General features: G+C 43.5%; 1 protein-coding gene across 5 annotated transcripts in view; it reads right to left on the bottom strand.

The window, feature by feature from the left end:
• Positions 1-1,704: 1,704 nt before the first annotated feature.
• The window catches only part of LOC129181544 (neural cell adhesion molecule L1.1-like), a 49,348-nt gene continuing 24,856 nt past the window's right edge, over positions 1,705-26,196 (bottom strand). For 3 of the 5 annotated variants that reach the window (XM_054776896.1, XM_054776889.1, XM_054776910.1), the window contains 23 exons: positions 22,044-22,214; positions 20,997-21,111; positions 20,736-20,920; positions 20,532-20,663; positions 20,247-20,390; positions 11,577-11,688; positions 10,954-11,114; positions 10,713-10,872; positions 10,267-10,394; positions 9,500-9,601; positions 9,205-9,420; positions 8,967-9,037; positions 8,479-8,704; positions 8,294-8,400; positions 7,845-8,112; positions 7,647-7,769; positions 7,308-7,484; positions 6,978-7,091; positions 6,754-6,903; positions 4,989-5,120; positions 4,837-4,909; positions 4,724-4,735; positions 1,705-4,053 (listed from right to left, as the gene is read on the bottom strand). In XM_054776896.1, coding sequence (XP_054632871.1) covers positions 3,795-4,053; positions 4,724-4,735; positions 4,837-4,909; positions 4,989-5,120; positions 6,754-6,903; positions 6,978-7,091; positions 7,308-7,484; positions 7,647-7,769; positions 7,845-8,112; positions 8,294-8,400; positions 8,479-8,704; positions 8,967-9,037; positions 9,205-9,420; positions 9,500-9,601; positions 10,267-10,394; positions 10,713-10,872; positions 10,954-11,114; positions 11,577-11,688; positions 20,247-20,390; positions 20,532-20,663; positions 20,736-20,920; positions 20,997-21,111; positions 22,044-22,214 — 3,338 coding nt within the window. In that variant the 3' untranslated portion in view covers positions 1,705-3,794. Of the gene's footprint in view, positions 4,054-4,723; positions 4,736-4,836; positions 4,910-4,988; positions 6,050-6,753; positions 6,904-6,977; positions 7,092-7,307; positions 7,485-7,646; positions 7,770-7,844; positions 8,113-8,293; positions 8,401-8,478; positions 8,705-8,966; positions 9,038-9,204; positions 9,421-9,499; positions 9,602-10,266; positions 10,395-10,712; positions 10,873-10,953; positions 11,115-11,576; positions 11,689-20,246; positions 20,391-20,531; positions 20,664-20,735; positions 20,921-20,996; positions 21,112-22,043; positions 22,215-26,196 lie in introns of those variants that run through there. The other 2 variants (XM_054776905.1, XR_008570457.1) reach the window with 2 other exon arrangements.

Below are 26,196 nucleotides of genomic sequence, written 5' to 3'. Positions count from 1 at the left end.
TTGTGGATAATGGCTCTCACTGTGGTTGGCTGGAGTCCCAAAGCTTGAGAAATAGCTTCATAACCTTTTCCAGACTGATTGATCTCAATACCTTTCTTTCTCATTTTTTCCTGAATTTCTTTCAATCTCGGCATGATGTCTAGCTTTTTTAGGATCATTTGGTCAACTTCACTTTGTCAGGCAGGTCCTATTTAAGTGATTGAGAACAGGTGTTGCAGTAATCAGGCCTGGGTGTGGCTAGACAAATGTAACTCAGGTGTGATAAACCACAGTTGTCTTTTAGTGAGCACTTTTTCACACAGGGCCATGTCGGTTTGGATTTTTTTTTTCTCCCTTAATAATAAAAAGTTTCATTTAAAACCTGCATTTTGTGTTCAGTTGTGTTGTCATTGACTAATCACATTTATTTGATGATCTGAAACATTTAAGTGTGACAAACAAAAATAATAAGAAATCAGGAAGGGGGCAAACACTTTTCCACACCGCTGTATATAAGGAATATGACCTTTAAAGGAACAAAATCAATCATATCAATGGAGACGATGAGTCAGCACTTTTGCTAGTAGATGTTTATTAGTTGACAGTCTGGGGTTAGTTAGCTAGTTTGAGCAACAAGCAGCTACAACATTAGCACACTTCAGTATTGCAATACAGCCCCCCCCAACATCATCATCATCATCAAGCATCGGGGGCGATGCCCCATTCCACATCTGCACGCACAGCTGCTTTTGTTATTTGCGCCACGAGTAGTATTTTCATTTTTGTTATTTATCTCCATTTTTTTCACCTTTTTCATACGTTTTTTTAAAATGTTTTTCATGTGTTCATGTATTTATAAAAAAACAAGGCAGCAGAGTAACCGAGGAGGCATGTTTTGATGAAAGAAGAAAGAAGGATTGTTCCCACAAGTGTACATGTGACCTTTATTTAGCTAAGTAGCTAACAGCGGCGGCCATGTTGGCTTTGGATTGATGCCACACTGAAGAAGGAATTATCAGTAAATCCAGGCTGTGTCCACCAGAAGCTATTACAAGTGTTTGTGTTCTTTATAATCAGCGTGTATGTGTATGTTATGTTTGTTTTGTTTTCAAAAACGTCCACTTTTGAGACCTGTTTTTATCAAATGTTTCCAGGCTTCTAAAGGCTAGGCATCGTGTAAGTGAACGGCCAAAACACAGACGCACGCTCTCATGGAAATTCATGGTGCAGTGTAAAAAGGTGCATCGGAAAAAAGTGTGGACAAAGTCTTGGACACCAAAACAACTTTGAAACATACTGTCACCTACTTTGGCAGATTTTAGTGTGTGTCTGACAGGATGAAAAAGCTTCAAGAACTGTTGTCAACGAAATGAACCCACTGATTTTGTGATGTTTGGTTTAAATTGTCAAGTTTGACATGTCAAAACAGTCATTGCGCATTTGTGATTGTGTCCACTCAAGGCCATAAAATAAATAAACATGACCTCACTCAGTGTAATGTTAACATATTTAGGAACAATGTGGCCTGCTGCATGGCTGAAAGCACACCAAAAAAATGTGTAAAAGAAGTGCTATCAATCTATTCTCTAAATGTCTCTCACCTACAAAGTGGCACAAGAGGAAAGCGTCGCCTTCACGGCCAAAGCTAAGAAGACGGCAGCAACATTCACGTTAGCTGCGACGTTTTCAACACGACGACATGCTGCGCCAAACTTCATTTGGGGGAAAAAAAAGCGACCGTTCGGTGGGAGGGAAACAAGGCAAATGTTAGCGTAGCATTCAGTCTGAAAGCAACACGCGCGTGAACAGACTTGTGTGACACAAAATCAGCAGCAGTGCAAAATTAAACGGGGCAAAGGTTCTGATAAGAGATGCAAAGACAGTTATTCAAAACAAAAAACAAAAACAGTCTCACAATCAAAACGGTTCTATTTACATTCAGAGGACAAATCATCAAAGGTCTCATCATGAAAGTCCTTTAACGGTTTGTTTGCTACACAGGACCTCATTCTTCCCTCCATGATGTTTCCTTGAGTGTGGGGGATGCTTGGTGTGTGTGTGTGTGTGTGTGTGTTTGCCCGTGTGTGTGAATATGTGTGTGCACGAGGACGATGGGTAGAGACGGAAGAGAGGAAGCTCAATTGGACTTTCTTAAGGCAACAGTTCTCCCCCGAAGACAACCAAAAACTAAATGAAAGAAACATTCAGGCATTCCTACCTGGCAGACAAAATCTCGGCGGGAGGCAGCCGTGCACGCGCCAAAAGCCACGTGCAAGGAAAGAAGCTGATTGACGCGCACAAGACACAGCAATGATGTTCACGAAAGACAGTGTGATGTTTTGTGGCCACAGCGTCGTCTTTGTCCCTCTCTGGTTTGCCAAGATTTGTTGTGTGTGTAAAGAGGACTTTGTGGAAATGAAAGGGAGTACATTTGTTCAACAGCAGGTGACGCCAATTAGGCCACACGTCCTAGCATGCGTCATCAGTGGAAGCTTTAAAGTTGAACACCGTCTAGTCACAAATCTGTTCCCATCAGAAAAAATACACACATTTTCGATTACATGTTTAACATTACGCAAGTGTAAAGAGCAGTTGAATGTGTGTTGAATGTGAAAACATAAAACTAATGAACTATTCACTTTAATGACAGATGGGCCCAGAAACCAAGTATAGAAGAGTCGACTGGAAGTTACGTGAAGTAATGAGACGCTACTCTGGCTTGCGCCTTCCCTCCAAACCCTTAGCGGAACGTGAGCCTTCAAAGAAACCGAACCGTAAGGACTGTGACCATTATTTCGCCCATTATTTCTTATGCATATACGAGGGCGTGCAGCCCACCTCTCCTCCAATTTGATAGATCACACAAAAGTCACTGCGATGTTTTCCCGAGGTTGCAGCTGTGGTGCACACGTGGACGTGATCACTCGTTTACAGTACATTTGGGCTGCATGCGCGTGTGTGCGAGCTGTGGAGGATTGGTTCTGCTCATACACTGATACACTGATAAAAACACGTGCGCACATGCATTGCATTGTATTGCGATCGCTACTCCGCAGTTATATTCCACAAACTAATAATAGAAAGGCTCCAAAATAATAATTTTAACCTTAAGAATAATACAATTGGCAGCCATGTTTCCGCCAGTCTACCCTAGGGCAGCTGTGGGTACGTATGTAGATCACCACAAGTGTGTGACGGTGGAGTTAATAAAAAATGGGTTTGACTGTGAAGTGCTTTGGCACCTTATAAGAAGGCGCTATATAAATCCAATTCGTTGACAATTGTCATGGTTGCTGACTTACTAGACTCACTGCAAAACACTGCCCCTAGTGTTTAGGGGGAGAATTGTACAGCACACACATGCAACCCTGGCACAGAAGCATAAACCAGCCTTAGGTCTGCTTACTTAACATAACTTCCTGTCTACGTTCTTGTCTTCTTGCTTTTATTTTGGACCAATTCCTCTGAGGGGGTCAACTTTAGAGGTTCCACTGCATGCTCATTTTGTGATCAGTGAGAACTTGATTCAAGGACGTAAACGTTCAAATTCATTTCAGTGGAAAATGGCAGTCTTCCAACATTTCCCAAATTCCCCCAACTAAATTTCCAGACGTTTCCAGCCTTTGCAAGCCTCGGCGTCTTACTTCATAGATGTGTGTGTAAACTTGGTGTAGAAAAGGCGAAACATTCTGTAAACAGCTTCTCTGCATAAACATGGAATGTATTTAGACTGTGTGTGTGTGTGTGTGTGTGTGTGTGTGAGAGACTCACAAGTGGTCTATCCCTTTATGCACTGTGTGTGTGTGTGTGTTTGTTTAGCTGGGCCGGTTGAGGATGGTTGACATGGATGGAGCGATGGGGGGAGGCGGGGCCGCGTTCACGGGGGAGGTGGGGCCGGAGCTCTCATTGCCGTGGGGAACAGGGCCGCGGCCGCTGTACTGGCCAATGAAGGAGCCATCCTCATTAAACTGGATGTCCACGCTGTCGCCGTACTCGGCCAAGGAGTCATCGCTGCCCAGTTTGCTGTCCCCGCACAAGGACGGCTGGCTGTCGGAACGCTTCTCGTCGGTGTCGCTGTGAGATGATAGGGAGGGACAGCTATCAGGCAGTGAACATGAATCACAGGATCTTCAGATATATTTGATATAAAGTATATGTAGTCTTTAGGAGCCCCTCAAGGCTTCTTGTTGGAGTTCCTGCAGTTCAACATCAACTGTACATGTTCCTGCAAGCCTTCTGATGTCCTTCATGGTCCTCTATTATGGCAAAGTGGCTTTTTAATGCTGTTTTAACAGTAATAAGTGTCCATTGGGCCTGTTTATGAGCACCAAACATAAGAAAAATCAATCATCTCCCTCATGTTTTATCCTGATGGACATGATGCCACCTCTGACCTGGCCCTAGCTAGACGAGCCTGTGTACATGGCCACAGCTATGAAAAAAAACATTAAAAACATTAAAATGTGAGACGTGGTAGCTGTAAGTTTGATCATTTCATTTTTTTTTTTCCAGAAAAGTAGGCTAACCTAGCATACATGATGTTGCTGTTAAAAGTACTCCCAATACACTATTGTGAAACTTATTTGAAATGATTTAAAAATACTATCAGATTAGAACTTGAATAGACAAACAATCCACTGGAACTTCATGCTAAATTGTCTGCGTCACTTGATTTCATCATATTGAAGTGAGAGGTTGAACACAGCATCACAAAAACGGTTAACGAGGCATTTAAGTTCCTCACCTCTCCAAAGATCTGCAGCCGAAGCGTTCAAGGGGGAAACGAAAAGTGAGTTTAAGCACACCTGTCACACTTTTTTCTCCAAGCTAATAAATGTGGAATTAGTGACGACCCACCTGTATTCTCCAAAGGTCTCGTCCTTCATGGGCCGAACTTCCGAGTCCACCTCCTTTTCTTCTTTGTCCTTCACTGCAGGGGCAAATACAAAACTATTGACGTCAAACAAAACAAGAGAGAGAAAAATGTCTGTCCGTTTAGACATGCTTACCTGCGTATTTGCCGCCCTTTCTGCGCTTGACGAGGCAGAGGATGAGCAGGATCAGTATGAGCAGTACAATGGCGCTGATGAGTCCGATCAGCCAGCCTTGAGTGGCAAAGCCGCCACTCACCTCAGATGGCCCTGGCGACAACACAAGCTCATTTTGTTAAATTGTTGAAAAACACTTCACTGTCAAACGTTTTCGAAAGCCCCCGTTTTTGTATGATTCGGTTTTCAACAAAAATGTTCTCCAAACTTTGGCCTCGGTTGTGCCTAACGAAGTAGTCCATTTGCCCTGTACTGTACCGTTCCATTGAGTGCACAAACAAAGCTTTCCACACATTGGTGACTCACTGGCAGTGCATTTTTTATTGAGTACGACTGCTAAATAACCTGCCGAGGGGCAAAGTACGATGATGGAGTCCCTTCCTCCCTTTCCACTCCTCGCCAGATTTCAATATAGGTAAATGTGATGTTAAATGTTCATGCATCCATTTCATTTGTCATTTAGAAGTATTTTGCATGGTGTTCTGCAAGTAAAACTTGAATCATTCTCTATCAAATGTATTTTCTGTTAATATGTTTGGGTGTCTGGAATGGATTCACTGGATTTACCTTATTTTCTATGGTTTTCGTCAAACATTTAGAACGAATTATGTGTCTGTCATGTCAAGGTCAGGAGCAAGAGGAGGATGGATCCCAGAATGCAGAGACAAGGACAGCTTGAGCAGTGGGAGTGTTTTATTACAAAGTCCGCTTCAACAGAGCATGGACAAAAAACTGCGGTGCAAAAAAAAGGAAGTATTCCAGCACCATGTAAAAACGATATCATGAACTAGTAACACACCAACTGGTGAGAAAAGGGCAGGAGAGCCAGGCGGACTACTGGACCAGCAGCAAGGCTACAAAGCAGAATAATACTCAACAACTAGGAACATGCGGTAGGGGTTCCAGCAAAGAAAACAATCCAGCACCCTCCTGCTGCAGCTGAGGTCGTTAATAGTGAGAGGCTGATGAGAAACACCTGCCGCACGCCCAGTAGCTCCGCCAAGCTCAGGGAGTGGCAGCGTCTAAAATGACAAACAAAATTAAAGTAGGGCACAACAAAACATATTCAATAAAATGAATCATGTAATGAATAGAAATAAAAAATACTAGAAACAAAAAAAAAAAAACTTTGTGTCACAGCAGAGTGTGACAGTATCATGTTAAGTTTCTCCCATGCAAACTAAATGACAGTTATGTAGTCGCTACCTATATTAGCCATGCCAATGGGCCAATGTTGTTTTATATCAGGGGTGTAATGGTACATGTATTCGTATTTACATGTTTCAGTATGGAGCTTTCAGTTCAGTGGAGCACCATACTGATTTCCCACACAGCACACATTGCATGCGAGGGACAGGACGTGTACATTCAGCGTTGCGATGCACCTCCATAAGCCCGGGTAATGTCCCCAAAACAAAAACAAAAATGCGAGACATTCAGAGCTTGAGAGTGGCGCCTCACATCCTTCAGTTTTTCTGTATGGTATATATATATATATATATTTTTTTTTAAAGAATTGTATTTATTGGATAAATACCTTCCAGCAGATTGCAGTATTTTTATGTTTCATTTTAAAAATGATCAAACACAAAAGCTAAGCTGTTTGATGATTTGCATTTTGTTCCCTTACTGTACAAATAAAGAACCAAACCAGGGTACGTACTGAAACCACGATAATGGTGACCATTACACCCCTATTATTATTAAGTGTCTCCTCATCAAGTACCTGGTCCCAAGGTCCACTTTGCTGACTCCCACTGAGTATAGTTCCCATGCATGATGACAAGATGGTACTCAGTTCTTGGCTGAAGGCCCGTCAGTGAGTAGAACCCCTGCGTGGAATTCACCATTTCTGATTTCTCCCACTGACCCCCAGCTGAAAAACAGCAAGATCATGTTTTCCTCTTTTACGAGATGTATCTTGTCTTTTTTTCCATATATTTCACATACCACTCTTCCTGAGGAAGTTGATGTGAAAGCCGTGGTTCCTCTCTCGCTCTCCAGGCACCCAGCTCAGGTTGAGCGCATTGTTGCTGGGGGTGATGGTGATGTTTGATGGAGGAACTGCATAGAGGGTGAGGCCGAGTTTGGGACAAAGGGGGAGCATTAAATGGAAACTAACAAGAAGAACCTCATCCATATGACGGCTTGATCTTGACAGTGATTGGGCTCGTGCTAGTAGAATTGCTAGTAAATTGTCCTGCATATCCTTCTTGTTTCCTTGGAGTGTCATCTCCAACAAACATTGTTTGCGATGCATTAGAATCAAGGTTGTTTTACCTCCATCAAAGAGGGTGGCGTTCCTCTTTGTGATGGGCGGTCCATCCCCAGCGGCGGTACGTGCGATCACCTTGAAGTTGTAATAGGTCTGAGGGTCCAGAGCATCCAACACAAGGTGGGTCACACTGGGATCACCGATGAGCTCCATCTGGACCAGGCTGTCTTGGCTCTTCACCTCTACACACATGAAACACAGCACAATCCCTCTGTTTGGAGAACCTTTTGGAATATTACAGCTTCTCATCTCTGGAAGAGTTTAGCTGAATTCTGAAAGGCTCAGCCAGTGAACGACAAAGATGTTACACCTGACCCACAAATCCTCCTGAGATGACATCTTACCTTGTTGGTACTGCACCATGTATCCCAGCAGAATTCCATTGGTTTCCTCAGGGGGGGTCCAGTAGAGAATCAGAGAGCTTTCTGATGGGCTTTCAAAGCTCAGCGATGCTGGAGGTCCAGGGGCTGCGCCAAGACAACGAGATGATTAAATATCGACTGTCAAAAGACCCCAACAATAGACCCCTCCCTAAGTCTCACCTCCTTCCGGGGTGCTGAAATAGATCGCTGGGGAAGGGGGGCTCTCTCCTTTGCTGTTAAAGGCTGTGATGGAAACCCTGTAGTGGGAGTATAGCTGCAACCCCGTCACTTCCTTTGAGTTCTTCATGCCTTGGACCTCCACCATCACGTCATCGTCCTTGGCTTGCTCCACTCTTTTCTCTCGCTCCCTCCCATCCTGCAGGTGTTGCCTTTCCCCAGGGGACCGCCAGCCTCGAGGCCCCTCTGGACCCAGTCTCTTGATGTAGATCTGACATGGGGGACAAGAATCGGATGGATTGGACTGGTGTGTCAGTGTCTCTGAGTGTCTCATATTGACATGCATTGAATTACAGATCACATATTTCTTTGACAGGAGTCAGGATAATGTGGGATTGAAAACAGGCCCTGATTTTAACTGCCTGGCCTTGAAAGGAGGACATCACTGGTACCCTGTATCCCAGAAGAAGACCTCTGACGTTCTGGGCTTCATTCCACCTCAGGGCAATGGTCCTGTTCATCACCCTGACTGTGACTCCACTGGGAGCTTCCTCAGGAACTAAAAAAAGAAATTCACCATCATTTGGACCCAAAATGACTGACATATGGGAACATGAATTCTTGTACTTTTCAGTACCATCCTCTCCAGAATGTCCTATCTCAGCCTCCGGAGCAGGTCCTTCACCCAGTGAGTTGACGGCTTGGACTTTGATCTCAAACGGTACATATGTTCCTGTGTTGTTCACCAAGAATGGTGGAGACTTGGCGTAGCCGTGGTTCCAGTGAATACTCTTGCCACCTGCCTCCCTCCAAAGCACCTTGTACTGGAAGTCCTTGCCGTTGTGGGATCGCCTGGGCATCTCCTGCAAGGTCACACAAGGTTAAAAGTTTGAGCTCTTTGTCATGGTAAAACTAATTACCTCTTCTCTAAGGAAATATTCTACCAGACCTCTGTTCTCGAAGTTCTGGAAGAATACAGTAGCAGAGTTTAAGCATTGCAGCAGAAGGTATCCAATCAGTAAATGTGAGTTTGAGGGGTTTATGATGTTTTTTGGAACAATATCTGACTTTATGCAACTGTTAGCAATGATTCAGGCGCATGTAAACACACATTCAAATACTTACGTCCCACATAATAGCCAAAGTTCCCGCATCGGAGGACTCGCTGCGCACACCGGTAGGGTTAATGTGTGGTACTAGGAAAAATGACATAACTTCACTTTGTCACTACTTCACAACAATGTGTCCATTTTTAACTTTTACCCATTCGTAGTCAGAAAAACAATAAAACATTGAAACAACAAAACATTAAAACAACAATGTTAGTGGTGGACTAACACTGTACAACTTTGGTGGCTCCTACCAGCAGGGGGCGTGCTGTAGAAAAGCATGGTCTTGCTGGGTTCGCTGGGGCCGATCTCGTTGACTGCGATGACCCGGAAGACATACTTGCAGAAAGGGTGGAGGGAGAGCTGCAGATGGTTAAAGTCGCCGGGCACCCGCTTCATCACCTCCCACCGCCAGACGTCGTCATCCTGCCTCTGCGAGTGCTGCTCCACTTTTGCCTCCACGATGAACTCTGTAAGTATCAGGCCGCCATAGAGGTTGCGTCTTGCACCATGTGATCACGTGCATATTCGAGGGTGGACGTGCGCTACCAGTGATGGGGCTGTTGTGTGAGCGACCAGGGATCCAGCTCAGAGTCAAACTGTAATCCTTCACTTCAGACAGAGTCAGATCCTCAGGGGGGTCCGGACGGGCTGAGAGTCCAACACAGAACTTTATATTTGTTTTTTGATCATACAAACAAAATTTCACAGCAGGATTACAACACCTAGGGCGGAAATATACTTTCATGCTAAATGTTGAAATGAATGCATGTTTTCCTTTTCGTAGAGAACACATTTGCAGCAACACACACGAGCATGGGTCTTAAATTGCTGATTTACTCTTAATATGTCTACTACGTTGGGTAAGTGTAAGTGTAAAGGTGACTATAGGGGTGTTATTTCTGTCTGCAGGGCTCTAATAATGTTAAAAGGTTTATTTAGAATGTTGTTAAATAGGCTTTCTATGCTCTAACTAAATATAAATGCTAAATGCTCAAACATATTCCATTTATAAATAAGGAATCCTACTTTGCGGAAATTCACTTATCACTGTCAGGTCTGGAACCAATTAACCAGGATAAACGAGGGAATACTGCCATGAGTTTTCACATTCCTGTCCTTCTTGCACTTTTGGAAAATAAACGCCCACCAGCTAGAATTACAGCATTAATGGTAATGATTCTATATAAGCGTATTTGTTATAAAAATGCAGGCAATTGCGGACGTGGTCATGCAGCTTCCCTTTGGAACGTTCCTCTGCTTTACTTTTTGCCAGTAGGTGGCGTGTCACTTTGTAAAGAAGCACGAGTACTCACCTACGACTGTGATGGAACCGCTGGCGGTCGCCTGATCAAGCTCCGTGATGACCTCACAGGAATACTCTGCGTTGTCTTTTGATTGGATGTCAGTCACTTTCAGTGTACCGTTGGCAAAGATAGTGTACCTACACACACAGAAGCACAAGCTCCAATAGCTGACTTATTATGCCAATTTGGTGATGACAAATGCAGTTAAAAAGGTAGTGATTGTTTGTGCAAATTTCTAACATTTGTGTCATTACATCATGTCTTGAAATAAACATTCAGTGATTGTTTTAGTGTGTTTGTACTGCAGCTGGTACTGCAGGCACTGCAGCTCTGAACAATAACACAAGCATCAGTCCCAAGTGCTACCAACGTAGGCAATTCAGGGAACAGCCTCCTTATTACAAGCAACATCTACATTGTTTTGAGACAATACATAAACTCCATTTTGTCGTTACTTGTCATCCGGTGACGACTCCTGCAGTTTTTGTCCATCTTTCCTCCAGACAATCTGGTAGCGGAGCAGTCGGGGGTCCTTGTAAAAGTGACAGTCCAGAAGGGCGTTTCCACCTCGGAATGCTCGCACGTCCTGAGGGCCCGTCAGAATCACTGTCCCATCTAGCAGGTGGGAAGAAAGTTAAGTAGTTCTGGAAGTAAGAAAGCCCTTCTCTGTGTTGTTATAGTTTGTGTGACACTCACTGAAGACTTCCAGGTGAGCCTTGATGGAGATGTTGGTGTTTTTGATAAAGCAGCTGTACACGCCACTGTTGCTGTAACTGACATCCGACACCTCGAGTGTCCCGTCAGTCAGCAGGGAGACACGAGGGTCCGACAGCAGGGGCTCCGAGTCCTCGCCTTCCCTGCACGAGCACAGAATGACCACAACGATTTTTAAAGATATAGAGCTACGTGGTGGCCAATGGTGGCCATCCCCGGCCGCCCCACTGGCCATCTAGACATTTCAGGTATCAACTTAGTGCCACCCCTATGTGAGCAATGGTCTCACCTTGGCCACCCCAATGAAAAATGTCTGGCTACGGACCTATGAACGGCCATTTTGGTTCGAAGTCACGCTAAGTTGATGTATTTTCTATGATCTATTCTATTCCATCTATTCTCTGGTCTATTTGGTTTAATGAGACACTGAAGTAACATTCATTTGCCTGAGAAAAGCAGTTTTGGATGGATACAACATCCAACTGGACGTACACACCACATGGGTGTGGTCAAGACTGCTCAACTGCTTTGTGTCAAGCAGCCACCAGAGGGCGCTGCAGTGCCTGTGTCAGTAACCGAGTAAACGCGCGTGCGGTCACACTCACCATGCGACGTGAGGCAGCGGCGAGCCGAAGGTTTCACAGAACATTTTGATGGTCCCGCCCTCGGTGACTTTGTACACGACTCCGTCTGAGGACAGGATCTGAGGGGGGAGCTCTGAGGGACACACACCACTAAAGGTCAGCCATTGCACAAGACTGCTAAAGGTCATCTATTAAATATTCTAAGAAGGGCGTTGTGGTTCTTTTAGATTTGGGACACCATGGGAGATTCCGGTCAGAGAATCATTTAATCATCTTTATTATGCATGTGGATGGGCTCTTTTAGCAGTCCAGAGGATCGTGGGTTTGTCCAAAGGGGTGTGTGTGGTCTAAACAATAGGAACACATGGAGTTACAAACAATGCAAAGTAAAGCAGCACAGTAGCACAGCTCACATGACACAAATAAATGCATGCGCAGTACACATGCCAGTCATGTTAAGTGGTTAACACAAGTGAGAGCAAACATGCTAGTCAGTGAGGCCAGTTAGCAAGCAATTACATCACAGAATAGTCACAACTGAATATATTATAGTCTTGAACAGGACTGTCAACTCGGCATCCACTTCCACAGTAGTATGCCCTGTGTGGGGTTAGCTGCCATGATGGTGAGCAGATTCCAGAAACATTGCATTGTAAACATGTCCTTGGCACACTGCTCAACCATTAATTGCTCTAATAGACAGTCCAAAAAAACAGATTTGCCATTTTTCAAATTTCCCCAAAACAAAGACAGGTATGTGTCATAAAATGTTGCCGATTTAGAGCACTGGTTGTTGTAAATAAAGAGGACAGGGGCCAAGACTTAAAGTGTATATTGTGTGGGACTCCCACACAATAAAGTTTTAAGCTAATTTGTTCTCTGGGTGATTCGTTGAATTCATGACAAGTCAGTGATGATGGTGATTATAGTCTATCAAATGTATGACATTACTGAAATAAACGTTGCATTGTGTAAATACTTCCAGTAAATTATCCATATAAGTATTATCATTTTGTATGTTGATTGTTAAGTGTTGGTCACACTGTAAGTAGGAATGTCCCGATCTGATCTTCAGAATCAGGATCGGCTGCTGATTCGCTGTATTTGTGAAGATCATATAATATCGGCTTCTGCCACGAGATCGGGCCGATCCGGTTGCCGTATCACATTCGTAACTCTGAGCCACACTCCAACATGGTAGGTGCACTAAAGCGCATCAAAGCTGGTTGCCTCTCGACTCGCGCCACCCGCAAGAAGAAGAAAACGCAACACCACCATGTAGACATGTCCGTGGTGTACCGTGGTGAAGTTAGCTTCACATTGGACGTTGGACATTCGGCTCCGTAGCTACAGCGGTAGTTCTCTCTCACTGTGCCCGGACTGCTGCGTCATGGTGGAGGGAGCTCGCACGGGAAGTGCCGCTCTGGTTGCTATAACAGGGACACTACTAAACATGTCGAAACGGCGGCGAAAAACCTTGGAAACTCCTCTGTTACGGAGTGTGAATGGAAGCTAGCGAGGTTCGCTTAGCTTAGCTAGTGCAGCTGTGTGTGTGTGTGTGTGTGTGTGTGTGTGTGTGTGTGTGTGTGTGTGTGTGAATCAGGCGGGATGAGTATATTTTCACTGTGTTGTGTTTTGTACTGTTTAAGGACCATTTTACAACGCCCACTGACAACGTGCAGGTTCTGAGTGAAAAAAAGACGAGAGGCACCCTATCGACCGTCAATTGCATTCTCAGCACACACAACACATTCCGGCCTTCAAAATAAGAGCACTCTTTTTTGCATTTTTCTAATTGTGTAAACAAAATAATGGTGTCATTAAAATATCTTACATTAATAATGCGATTGAAGATTTTGTAGCAATACACGCTGAGGCTGGGCCGCACGGTGGACTAGTGGTTAGCATATTGGCCACACAGCCACAGTCTGGAGATCGGGAAGACGTGGATTCGATTCCCCCTTGGGCATTTCTGTGTGGAGTTTACATGTTCTCGTAGGTTTTCTCCGCATAATCCAGTTTCCGCCCACATTCCAAAAACATGCATGTTAGGTTAATTGGAGACTCTAAATTGTCCATAGGTATGAATGTGAGTGTGAATGGTTGTTTGTCTATATGTGCCCTGCTATTGGCTGGCGACCAGTCCAGGGTGTACCCCGCCTGTCGCCCGAAGTCAGCTGGGATTAGGCTCCAGCATGCCCCCGCGACCCTAATGAGGAGAAGCCCACGATGGATGGGCTGAGGCTGACATCCCATTAGAAAAGTTAGCGAAGCTACATCCATTTCTCAATTAGTGGACAAAATGGGCCAATGATGTATTGCATCAATAAATGTAAGGATTTTTACATTTTATTCACTAACCCAAATAGCACACACTCCATGCTGGTAAAAGGTAAAAAAACGAATTCTAAAAAATTAAAATAGAAAAAACGGAATTTGGGAAAAAATAAAACAGATTTTATAGGGCCCTAAGAGAGTTTGGTCAAAATAATCATGTATTCTAAATCACAAATCGATCTATAACAATGTCAAATGATTTGTCCTACCCTAAAAGTATTTTTTACGCTCATTTTTTCCAGTTTTATCTTTTATTGGATGGACTTTTATTGGCTCTTTTATTGGATTAGGTACCTGACTCACAGAGGTTGGTTACAAAAGCCAAACAGTATTGTTGGTCATGCTGTGTAATAAAAAGGTAAATTCAGCAAGACTTTGTTTGCCTTATTTTTAATGCTTTGAAGAGCTATTTTCATAACCATATTCAATTCCACAAATTCATGTTTCTAACAAAAGCTTATTATTATTAAAACAAACAAACAAACAAAAACGATAGGTTCTGGATCGGATCGACAAGACTAACAAGTCAAAAGGTTCTTTCATACTCCTGCTCAGGTTTTTATTGACATCTACATGTAGGTTCTATATCTGCAGTTTAATGGATTTTTACTTGAGCTGTCAATCGATTAAATTATTTAATTGCGATTAATTGCATTCCCCATAGTTAACTCATAATTAGTCACACTTCATCACAGATACAAATACGTTTTTATCTAAAATAGTGTTTTCATGTTCTGTGTTTATGTTTGTCTTTTATTGTGTATTGTGTTTACATTGTTTATTGTTATTGCTTTGTTACCTGCCAGGGGACTACAGACGGAAACAAGCAGTTGTGCTATAGTCTGCCATATTTACATCTGTATTGTTTACAGATGTTCATTAATATAGATTTTCCCTAGTAAATAAATATATAAAAATTGATTAGGAATGTAAATCTCTTTGTGGTAAACTATTTGATATTCAACTATGATAACTGCATACAATTTTATGGAAAGGGACACAGGGTTTCCTCGAGGATTTTTTGAAGCTGTGGTGGTGATCTGCATGGGAGGACGGACTGCCACAGCTGGTTTGTGCCGCTGCTGTGTCTGCATTTTTTTTTAGGTCGATACCAATTTTTTTTATGACTTATTTATATATTAACTTATTTTACTTTTTCGAAAACTAGCAGAACATGAACTGAGAACATTGTAAAATTGTTAATTTAATGACAAAGTTCCTGAGAGCTCTGCCAACATTTACATTGCACTTTATTTACAAAGCACATTTCCACTCAGTGTGCTCATTTGTCATTAAATACAGGTGTCATGTTTGAATAGAACACTAAAAATACTAAGAGGTGAAGCAAATATTCTTTGGTGAACTACTCGTCAGCTTACGAGCTACCTGTTGGAGACCCCTGTGATAGTGTCACTGTCATTAAAGCTGTACACACTACATGTTTCCATTGCAAAACTTTGACACAACTAGTACTTTGAAGACAAGCCATAAGTATTATAATGATAACGAGAGCAAGATTGTTAAGTGACATTTTCCAAAAGTAAGTTGTGATGATGATCGTAGCTCATAGCTCGCCATGGGACAAAAACAAGCTGGCTAGATGCCGCCAGCCAGGCATGTAAACAAAAATGCCAGAAAGTGGAATGAGATTGAAACGCGCCGGCATAGACAGGCTTAGCTATATACGTATCTATATATATTCTGTCAGGCCTTCACACTGTCATGCCCTCCTGATGGCTAAAGCTAAGAAGCTTTCTCTTTTTGAACGTGGTCGGATTGTCGAGCTGCATAAGCAAGGCCTCTCGCAGCGTGCCATTGCTGCTGAGGTTGGGTGCAGTAAATCAGTCATTCTACATTTTTTGAAAGATCCTGAGCATTATGGAACAAAAAAGTCAAGTGGTAGACCCAAAAAAATCACACCTGCGCTGAGCCGCAGGATCCAATTGGCTGTCCATCAAGACACAGGGCGGTCTTCCACCCACATTAAGGCCCTTACTGGTGCCGACTGCAGAGCAATAACCATCAGACGGCATCTGCGGAAAAGGTTTTAAAAAACAAAAAACAAATTCAAAGACCTCGTCTCCTTCAACGCCAAAAAACTGCCCTTTTAGATTTTTCCAGGGAGCATCAAACATGGGACATTGAAAGGTGAAAAAAAGTTTTATTCTCTGATGAGAAAAAATGTAACCTTGACGGTCCAGATGGCTTCCAACGTTACTGGCATGACAAGGAGATCCCACCTGACATGTTTTCTACCCGGCACAGTGGAGGAGGGTCCATCATGGTCTGGGGTGCTTTTTCATTCAGTGGAACACTGGAGCTTCAGGTGGTGCAGGGTCGTCAAACGGTGGTTGCTTACGTGCAGATGTTGCAGCGGGCATCCCTCATGACTGAGGGCCCTCGTCTGTGTGGTAACAGCTGGGTTCTTCAACAGGACAACGCTGCAGTTCACAATGCTGGCTTGACCAAGGACCTCTTCAGGGAGAATAACATCACTCTTTTGGACCATCATGCATGTTCCTCTCATTTAAATCCCATAGAGAACATTTGGGGATGGATGGCAAGGGAAGTTTATAAAAATGGCCATCAGTTCCAGACAGTTGATGCCCTTGGTGAAGCCATCTTCACCACTTGGAGCAATGTTCCCACTAGCCTCCTGGAAACACTCCCATCAAGCATGCCCAAAGCAATTTTTGAAGTGATTAACAAGAACAGTGGAGCTATTCATTACTGAGTCCTACTGAGAACAGTTTTTGTTCTGTTTTGGACAGTTTTTTGTTATTTTTTGTTATATAAACTTTTGATCAGCTGATAAACAGCCTATTTCAGTTTAATTGTTGTTTTCAGTAAATTACTTTTTCAAAATGTTTTTTTGTCTCACTCCCTCTTCTTGCTTTTGCATATTGTAGCTCTACTTAAAACCTCATTAAGATCCAAATGTGCAAAATGCAAATTCTAGCAATTTTTCAACTGGTCTTAAGATTTTGATCAGGAATATATTGATCAGGAGTGTACTGCTGGCAAACCATACCTCGTTGCCAGATGGCCTTCCTTGCTCACTTGCTCACCGACTCCGGTTTAGCTAGTTCCTTGTTCCTTACTTTCTGGTTCCTAGTTGTAAGTACATGTTTCCCTGCTTGGCGTTCGCCAGCAGTGGTCACCTTTAGTTTTTGCTAACTAGCCTATTTTGCTTCCTGCCTGGTTCTCAGCAGCGTCTTTGGTGATTTGTATTTTTTGTACCTCCTGCAAGTTTTTTGCAGCACAGTTTTTTGTGGCTTCTGCCGTATTTTACTGTTTCGTTTGTATATCGTTTTTTGTTATAATAAACCGTTTCTTTGTACTTTGGTGTCTTGCTCTGCATATTGGGATCCAAACCCAGACTTACGGCGATACTGAAACCACCTCGATCAATTACATGTAGCGGAAACCCTGGGGATATCAATTTTGGAAATATGGGCCATTGTTCGATGAAAAAAATAATACACATTTAGAAAACCCCCAGTTTTTGCATGTGAGCGGCGTTTTGTCCCACTTTGTTTAACGGTCCTTGAACACACCTTATACTATTTTTGGTTCCAAAGTCTGATACTATGTGGGAATGCATAAAGGTAAGATTTGATGACCTTACTGAGTGCTAATGTGTGTGTTTGTTCGTTGCACAGCCACTCTGGAAAACTTGTGCTGGGGCATGGTGGGTCTGTATTAATTTGTGCTTAAAATTTCATGTTGTTCTTGTCACTGGTGGCTCTTCAGCCATGGTCGCGTTTACATAAGCCTCCAAATAGCTGTCCTCAGCTATGTCTGCCGTTAGCTCGTACCCAAATTTTGGCTTGCAGTTCAAAGCAAAGGATTAGCCCAGCCGTTGCGTATAAAAAAGGCACTCGTTGGTTGGGACACTTGTGTGCCAAGGTGCCTCTAAATGAGTGACAGTAGGGAAGTGCCGGCGGTGCTTCAGTACCTTCTCGCTTCTCTGGCAAGTCGATGTAGTCCATGACTATTCCAATTGCAGCGACAGTAAATACAAATAACTTAGGTCTTGCTGTGCCAGGACTTTGAAGCTAAATTTACTAATCAGAATACCCTTTTCTTTGTCCATTTCTTCTCAATATTTGTTCCCGCTTGTGTCTCCACCAGTCACTGCTACTTCCTCAAAATACGGTGTGGGCCGAGGGACACACAAGATTTGTCAAACAAAATAGTGCCGTTAAAGGAAACTTCCGCGTTAACTTTGACAGCCCTAATTTTTACGTGTTTATATATATATATATATATATATATATATATATATATATATATATATATATATATATATATATATATATATACACATACATACATATATACATAGAAATTAATTGTGTTCAGTAAATAAAATACATGCATTTTATTATTATATATTTATTATTTATTATTTTATACTCAGCTCAGAGCTTGTGAATACATTGTACACTGTCGTGCACCTAGCCCCGCCCACCTCTCTTGCTCACCATCATGCCGGACTTTCTGCTCCATAGTGTACTACACCCTGTTCCACTCATTTTCACCTGACTTGACAGTCCTATCCAGTTCTAGTGTGTACACAAACAAACCAGCTTTCATTTAGCTCCCAACACAGCGCTCCCAAACACTCCCAATGCACAACATAGTCATCAAACACATCTTCACACAACAAGTCACAAGGCACACAACGCACACAAATGAGGGACACTTCATACTCCACGTGGGAAGCTGGATCAAAACTAGCAAACTGGTGTCAGTGCTGAGCTAGCGCTCTTTTAAGAATGGTGCATTCAGGTGCATCACAAACTCCATGGGCACAAGTTGCTACTGCGTTCACAGACACTTGGAAGTCACAGGAAACACACCGAAACATGCACATACAGCCCAAATCACATGGTACCACTTGCTGCTCACAACAACAGCAAAACAGTGCCAAAAAATGTCCCACTTATAACAAACATCAACGTTAAACAAATAGACTTTTGGACAAAATATGTGCTGTAAAACCCTTAGGAGCCATTGTCATGTCCAGCTGTCCTGGTGGGATTTAGCTTTTATTTTTAATTTTGAATACAGTCGTACCTTGGTTAGCGTGTGTGGGTAACATCCAAAATTTATGCAAAAACTTGACCTTGGTTTGCATTCGCCCGCCTGGTTAGCATGCAATATGCCACGTGTAACAAACTGTTATATTTGTGCTTGGTTTGTCTGCTCAACCATTTTGGATCGTGAGCCCAAGACGAAATCTCACAATAGGTAGTTGACACTTTACTAAGGCTGCCTGTAAGGCACATACATGTAAGGCATCCGGAATCGAGTGGCCAGGAGATCTTGGAGATGTGGGTTTGAATCTCCCTTTGGGCATCTCTGTGTGGAGTTTGCATGTTCTCCCCGTGCGTGTGTGGGTTTTCTCCGGGTACTCCGGTTTCCTCCCACATTCCAAAAACATGCATGTTAGGTTAATTGGGGACACTAAATTGTCCATAGGTATGAATGTGAGTGTGAATGGTTGTTTGTCTATATGTGCCCTGCGATTGGCTGGCGACCAGTCCAGGATGTACCTCGCCTCTTGCCCAAAGTCAGCTGGGATAGGCTCCAGCATAGCCCCGCGACCCTAATGAGGACAAGTGGCATAGAAAATGGATGGATGGAGTTTAAAAGTCCAGTTGAAAAAAGAAGGCATTCCCTCCAAACACCACGTGTGTCCTCTACAGGTTAAAATGATGTCAAATGTTCATTTCTCCATTTCATACGTCATGTTTGTGGCATTGTTTTTTTGAATGTAAAACTGTGCACTTTAAAAAGTAGGGCTGTCAAAGTTAACGCATAAAGAACCCGTTAAAAGAAATTTCCTTTTACGGCACAATTTTTTGTACGCACAATTCACATGTGCACGTGTTGTTTGACCCTCGGCTCACACCGTAGTTTGAGGAAGCATAACAGTGGATATGGGAACAAAATATTGAGGAGAAATAGACAAAGAATGGTAAGTTTAGCTTCAAAGCAGAGGTGGCATCAAGTCCATGAGGAAGGCGGTTCTTTAGACATCATAACGGCATAAAAAGAAGCAACTTGAAAAGCGAGGGTTTGAGTGCCTCTTCTCTCAAAAGTGGAGCAGTGAGTGAGTGAGTGAGTGAGTGAGTGAGTGAGTGACATCTCCCAGTGAAAGAGATGATAGATTTTTCTCACGTTTGGTGCTCATAAACAGACTTGAGGGACACATATTGTTACAACATCATTAAAAAGCCAAAGACTTATTTCCGCCTTGGTGATTAGCAAACATACTGGAACATGTTGGTTTGTATTGTAAGTGTGTGTGTGTGTGTGTGTGTGTGTGTGTGTGTGTGTGCATACCAACAACATGGAGGTAGGCATTGAGGATGATGGAGCCATGTTTGTTGGTGGCCTCACACTGATACACCGCCGTGTCGGTTAGCTCCACGTCGGTCAGCTTCAACACACCCCCTGAGACACTGCGGCGATCGTCGGCATCCACTTCTGTGGGCCAAATGGACACATTGGAGCTTATGAGCAATCAATGAACTTTGACAGATGACCGAACCAAAGCTCAAGAGGTACAGTAAGACTTTTGGACACTTCTGGGCAATGATGTTAAAAGATGAGTGTTGATGTGTTCACCTGAGAGCGGTTGACCATTGATTCTCCAGGTGATGTTGGGAGTTGGGATGGCTTCAGCCAGACAGTCCAGTCTTACAGTTTCTCCAGGAGAGTAGCGCAGGTTCTGAGGCTTCTTCACCCAGTAAGGAGCAGCTTCACATATGAAACAAACCACAACTTTAACATCTACAACATAAGGAGACGCACAATAAGGCAGCCACTGACCTTCCACTGTGACAGTGAAGGAGTGCGTGGTGGAGCCATGCACATTGAACGCTCGACACTCGTACTCGCCGTCGTCGCTCTGGCTGATGCTGTCGAAAGAGAGCCAGCGGTTATGGTTTTCCCGATGCCCATCACTCTCATCCAGATTGCCGTCCTTCTTCTTCCACTCCACCTTTGGAGTCGGGCTGAAAGAAGAAGAGGAAGTTTGGGGTCGACTGCTGGACTTTGAACAGAACCTTGATAGTTCAGACAGATTCTTACAGGCCCTTGGGGATGCATTCCAAGGTGAGACTTTGTCCGCGGAGCGCTAGCACGGACGAGTGGGAGCCGCTCGGGCGAAAGAGCTTAGGCGGCTTGCCGTTAGCTACATCGTTACCTGGATGGAGCACAAAAAATATACAGTGTATTGATGGATCACACTAATAGCCTACTAATAGCCTACTTCCTTACTGGGGGGTATCACATAACGTCTGTATTCAATTAACCGCAAAATCTCCTTTTAATGAACTCCACAAGATGGCAGTAGCATCATTTGAAGTATCCTGGATGGTCATCATTCTAGCTCTGCATGTGCTTTAAAATGGTGCTTCTCTGTTGTTGTCAAAGTCATGCTTGCTTCACTGAACTCTACGACCGAGTTGTTTGTTTTTTCTTTGTCCAACGCCAGTCACGTGGCGCCAAGTGGACCCACGATAACTTCGAGCTCAAGGAAGTCATGAAGATACACAAGCAAGTTTTGCTTTGTTTTTATTTGCACGCAAACAATACTTTTAATTTCACATCACAAGTTTTTCCTATTTTCATGTCCTGCTGGATTACTTCACCAGTCGGGCCAAGAGGTGGTGAGTGTCATCCATCATGTGACCTCATTGTTTTATTGACATGTAACTCAATGCCAGCACGGAGGACCAGTCCTGTTCATCTTGTAGATATCCATCGCTGGCAGCTTTATCTACCTCTGTATGCACTAAACTCATTCGTGTTACACTTGCTTTACTGTTGTTTACAATAAACTCATCAGTGCTATTAATGCTGGCTGTGCAGTTTGCGCCTTACCGCTCTTACAACATTGGTTCTGTTGCTGCTTTATTGTGCAAAATACTTTTTCATGAATGACCAAAGAGAGTTATATGCTCGTTTCCACTTTCTCATGTACTACAAATCATGATTTAAGTTGAAAAATGAACTTGATATCTACGAGTTTTCACAGTTACGATGTAACCGCACCTCTCCAATTATCTCCTTCCTTCCAATTAACACCCTGTCCTCTTTGCGCCTTTACTAAATAAAGCGTGAGTATGTACTCACTGGGCAGGACGTTGAGGGCGATGGCAGTGTCCGGTAGGATGGTTCTGGCAGCAGAGTACTGAGCGTTGCAGATGTAATCCTCTCGACTGTCACTCTTGAGGAGATTAGCAAAGTACAAGTTGCCGTTGAGGCCGACCATCACTCTGTCGCTTTGCCTGATGTGCACCATCTCTGAGGGGCGTTCACAAACAACACTATGAACGTTACTCTCACATGCATGTCCACACATACAGAGTAGATTTCTTTTTATCAATTGCTAGTCAGTGAACAAGATGCATAATAAAATAAAACAACTGATGCGATAAAAAAAATGATTTGCATGTTAATGAAATATATATATCTAGATTTAAAAAAAATGGAACCCTTATTTTATGCCTTTATATATTTTGCTCTGATGTAGACAGGTACATTTAAAAAATACAGGCAGGCAATTTAAAAACTACTCCAGAGAGACGCCAACATCATGAGATGTATTCGGTCAGTCTTCTCCTGGAAAGAAGGTGGTGTGGTGATGAAGAAGAACAAACTCTGCCGGTGCCACTTGTTGAACACAGAGAACTTTATTAAACTACGCAGTGAGCATCAGTACAGGCCTGCAAGATCCTTTGAGAAGGCTAGGTCAGATTGGAACCCTGTCCAATGAGAGTTCAGCCAGAGTTCAGCAGTCAGACTTACAGGGTTTGCAAACCATTAAGTCAAACTCTTGTCTTCAGGTTGGGCTCTTTCCTCATATGGTCAAGACACATGTTGTTTTGACATTGACCAAAGGCTGCCACAACCATGGAATCATGGCAGCAACCAGTCTAGCATCTTTGAGGCTTTGGACCTTTTCCCAAACATTGCCCACATCTGGAAAGTCTAAAGGATGCACGGGGGCCCAACCAAGATCCGATGGTGGACCCGGTGTGACCCTCTTCCCGGGAGTCACGCTATGTGTGTATGTGAGGTTTTATTGAACCTGTTTTACTGTGCTGTCTAAACAGTCCAAACTGATGTACTATTGTTTACTGTTCACGCTGCTGGTAGGACTCAGCAGAGCCTCATATTCCTGGAACCCATGTGGAGTTGTACTACACATGTAATATAATGCATTTCATTAAAGTACCAAATACTACATTAACAAAGCATGTTTTTTCTTAAAATAGTGTTTAGTTAATTTTTTTGTTTGTTTGTTTCAAATATTGCACTGTCATTAAAAAGCAAGTACATTAGAAGGCGCACCTTGTTTAGGTGAATGGTGATAGTTCCAATCAATCAATTAAGCCATCAATCACTCATTCTAAGATGGCGTGAACAACGGTTAACGTCTTCATATTCTTCATAAGGTGAACAATGAAGTAGAAACACTTTAAAGGACATACAACTATGCGAGATAAACTTATTTGGGTATTGTTTTATGTTTGAATATCACTATGATGATGCTAATGATGCAAAATGCTAATGCTAGCTTGCTAAAGTAGGTACTGTATATACGTACAGTATGTAAGATAGATGACGCAGCATTATTAGCATTAGTGCAGTTTTGTTGTTTTCAAACACTTTTTATGTCAAAAATGACATGTATGCAGTATGTTGTCATATTGTATTTTTTTTTAAATTGAGTGTTGTGATGGACCAGGATGTAACATTGCACTAACTCCAGGTGTGTTTCCAGTGTAAAAAGGCTTTTTTAAAAATGCCTTTTTCATTTATTTATTTTTACTAATACTGCATAGCTACTACAGCATAACAGCATATTGAGCCAGGAAAGTTAGCGTAGTATTTAGTAAGGTTAATGAAGTCATACTATTGTAATTAATGATAATAAATAGGGACGCTGCGATCGATCAGCCACCAATCAGTATCGGCCGACTTCCGTGAAAAATCACAAAATCGGCATACTTGCTTTTCTACGCTGATCACAAAAGCCAAACACCAGTGCCTATCACTATTGCAGGCCACAATGATCCTTTCGTGCAGTGTAGTGTCTTGGCCTAACTAACATCTTTGGCAGCATCATCCTCCCATTTTCCCCTCCGACAGAACAAATCATGTGTGCCGTGTGGAACTTAACTACTGTAGCATGCGAGGTGTAGGGCGTATGGACTCACCCTTTGCAGGACAAAAACTCACAAACTGGTGCTCTTTGGAGAGGACGTGTCGGCTCTGTTTATTCAACACAACAGGTGCCAACCACACTCTGCGCAACAACTCTACAACAACAGTCGCATTCTCATAACCTCATTCGTGCACCCTACTCCACAGGCATGACCAACCATCTTACGCCAAATCAAACTGTTACAGGCGTTACCCCGTTTCAGAAAGAAATATCCCCATTTCTGCATAAATAAAAGCGTGTAAATAAAAGTGTCTTCCTTTGACAGGCATAGCACTGGTCACACCACGTTGTCACAGTGGGCCAGTAACATACGCCTCTGGCACGAATCAAGACCTTTTCATAGGCTAAGTGAGCTGTCCGGGGGAGCCAGGACCCCGGGGACCAATACAGCCGGGACCACCACCTGTGTTGCCTGTCCCACATCAGACAGCCACACAACCCTGCACAGCAGTCCAAACTGGTGAAACTCATGCCACAGCCTCTTCAAACCCTGACTAACAGTCTTCAATCTCCATCTAGGGGGTCTCCGGCTTTCCCCCAGCCAGGCCAAAACTTGACTGATGTCAGCATCACTCTGTTGGAGCTCCTTGACATTGGAACCATTGTGTGACAGAGTGCAGATTAAGGTCTGGTCCACACAAGCAGACTGGGCCTTAGGCTGTAACTGGGGTCCTCCACAGGATCATCTACAGTTGTTTGGGTACCCGTGTACACGACAGCGATGTCCTGGGTTCCTCATTGCTGTGGAGGCCACTCCCTGTCAACATATCCTCCTTGACTCCTGTGTCGAGGGGACCGGTCTCTTGTGCCAGCGTCACCCTGGAAGTGCCCAGAGGTGGACCTGTGACCAAATACACTACAAATGCAGTGGCAAGCACGTTGTTGCTCCTTGCGCCCTGCTGACGAGCCGCAGGACGAAGGCCGTCACCCTCTGCCTCGAGGATACGTGCTCTTAAATCCTTGACCTTCATCTGCAGGACATCAATCCTCGAAGTGAGCCGTACGAAGGTGCGAACAAGCCTTTCCATAGCAGCCTCCTCCAGGACTCTCTGTGATGACGAATCAAGGGCTGCCACCACCGTAGGATTCGGGTTTAAGCAGGGCGATGCAGGCTCGCTTGCCTTGAGAGCCAGCCTGGCTTGTTCACAACGGCCTGATAGTCAATGCCTCCTCCACATCTGTTGCCCCTTGTTCATGGCACTTAGCCTGGAGGGCAGGATCGAGGCCAGCAAGAAAACCCAGGAAAATCTCACCATTTCTGGCAGCTTCACCATATTGTGGAAATGTGTCTGCCACGAGTCTGGTGATGTGGGCTGCATTAACATTCCAACTTAATACTTGATCCAAACTCATGGCCTTGCAGAGATGTACGTTGTGAAGTACAGGATGAACTGTTTTTGACCAAAAGCCTCTTTCAACTTCTCCTTCACCTGCTCATAATCACACTGAACATCCAGAGGCAAACTGTGCCACATGAGGAACGCAGTGCCGCCTAGTCTCGTAGGAAGGAGATTCGCCAAAGCGGTGATGCGACTCCCTCCCCTGGCTTGCGCGCGCACAGGGACTTCGAATTGTCTCACCTCCATAGAAAAGGGCTTCTTGCCATTCCCATGAAATGGCGCTGGAAGCTCGACTTTCAGGCCACCAGTCGATGTACTTGTAGCAGCATGTCTGCAATAATCATCCACGTCGAAGTCAATACAGTCAATACAGCCTGGATGATCGGTATCGGCAGCATAAAACCCTGATCGGAGCATCCATAATAATAACATGTAATAAATATGAATGCATATCGACATAGACATTCATTTTACTCTTATGTCACATTGGGGTCAGCGTTGGAACCACAGTGTTCATTGTGTTTTGTCATTTTGAATTAAAGTTAAAAAGCACTAACCAGACCGTCCCGCAATGGCATTCAAAGCGTTACTGGATTTTTGGTGCTTACCAAATGATAGATGGTAAAAATGCTGCTGGTCACCCACACACATGAAACTACCATCTTATCATCTTCTCTAAGGGAAATAAACAATAAACTCTGAAACTCACACCGAG

The sequence above is a fragment of the Dunckerocampus dactyliophorus genome, chromosome 1 (genome assembly GCF_027744805.1).
Source record: "Dunckerocampus dactyliophorus isolate RoL2022-P2 chromosome 1, RoL_Ddac_1.1, whole genome shotgun sequence".
In the NCBI taxonomy this organism is placed as follows: Eukaryota; Metazoa; Chordata; class Actinopteri; order Syngnathiformes; family Syngnathidae; genus Dunckerocampus; species Dunckerocampus dactyliophorus.
This window is presented reverse-complemented; position numbering and strand designations above follow the sequence as displayed.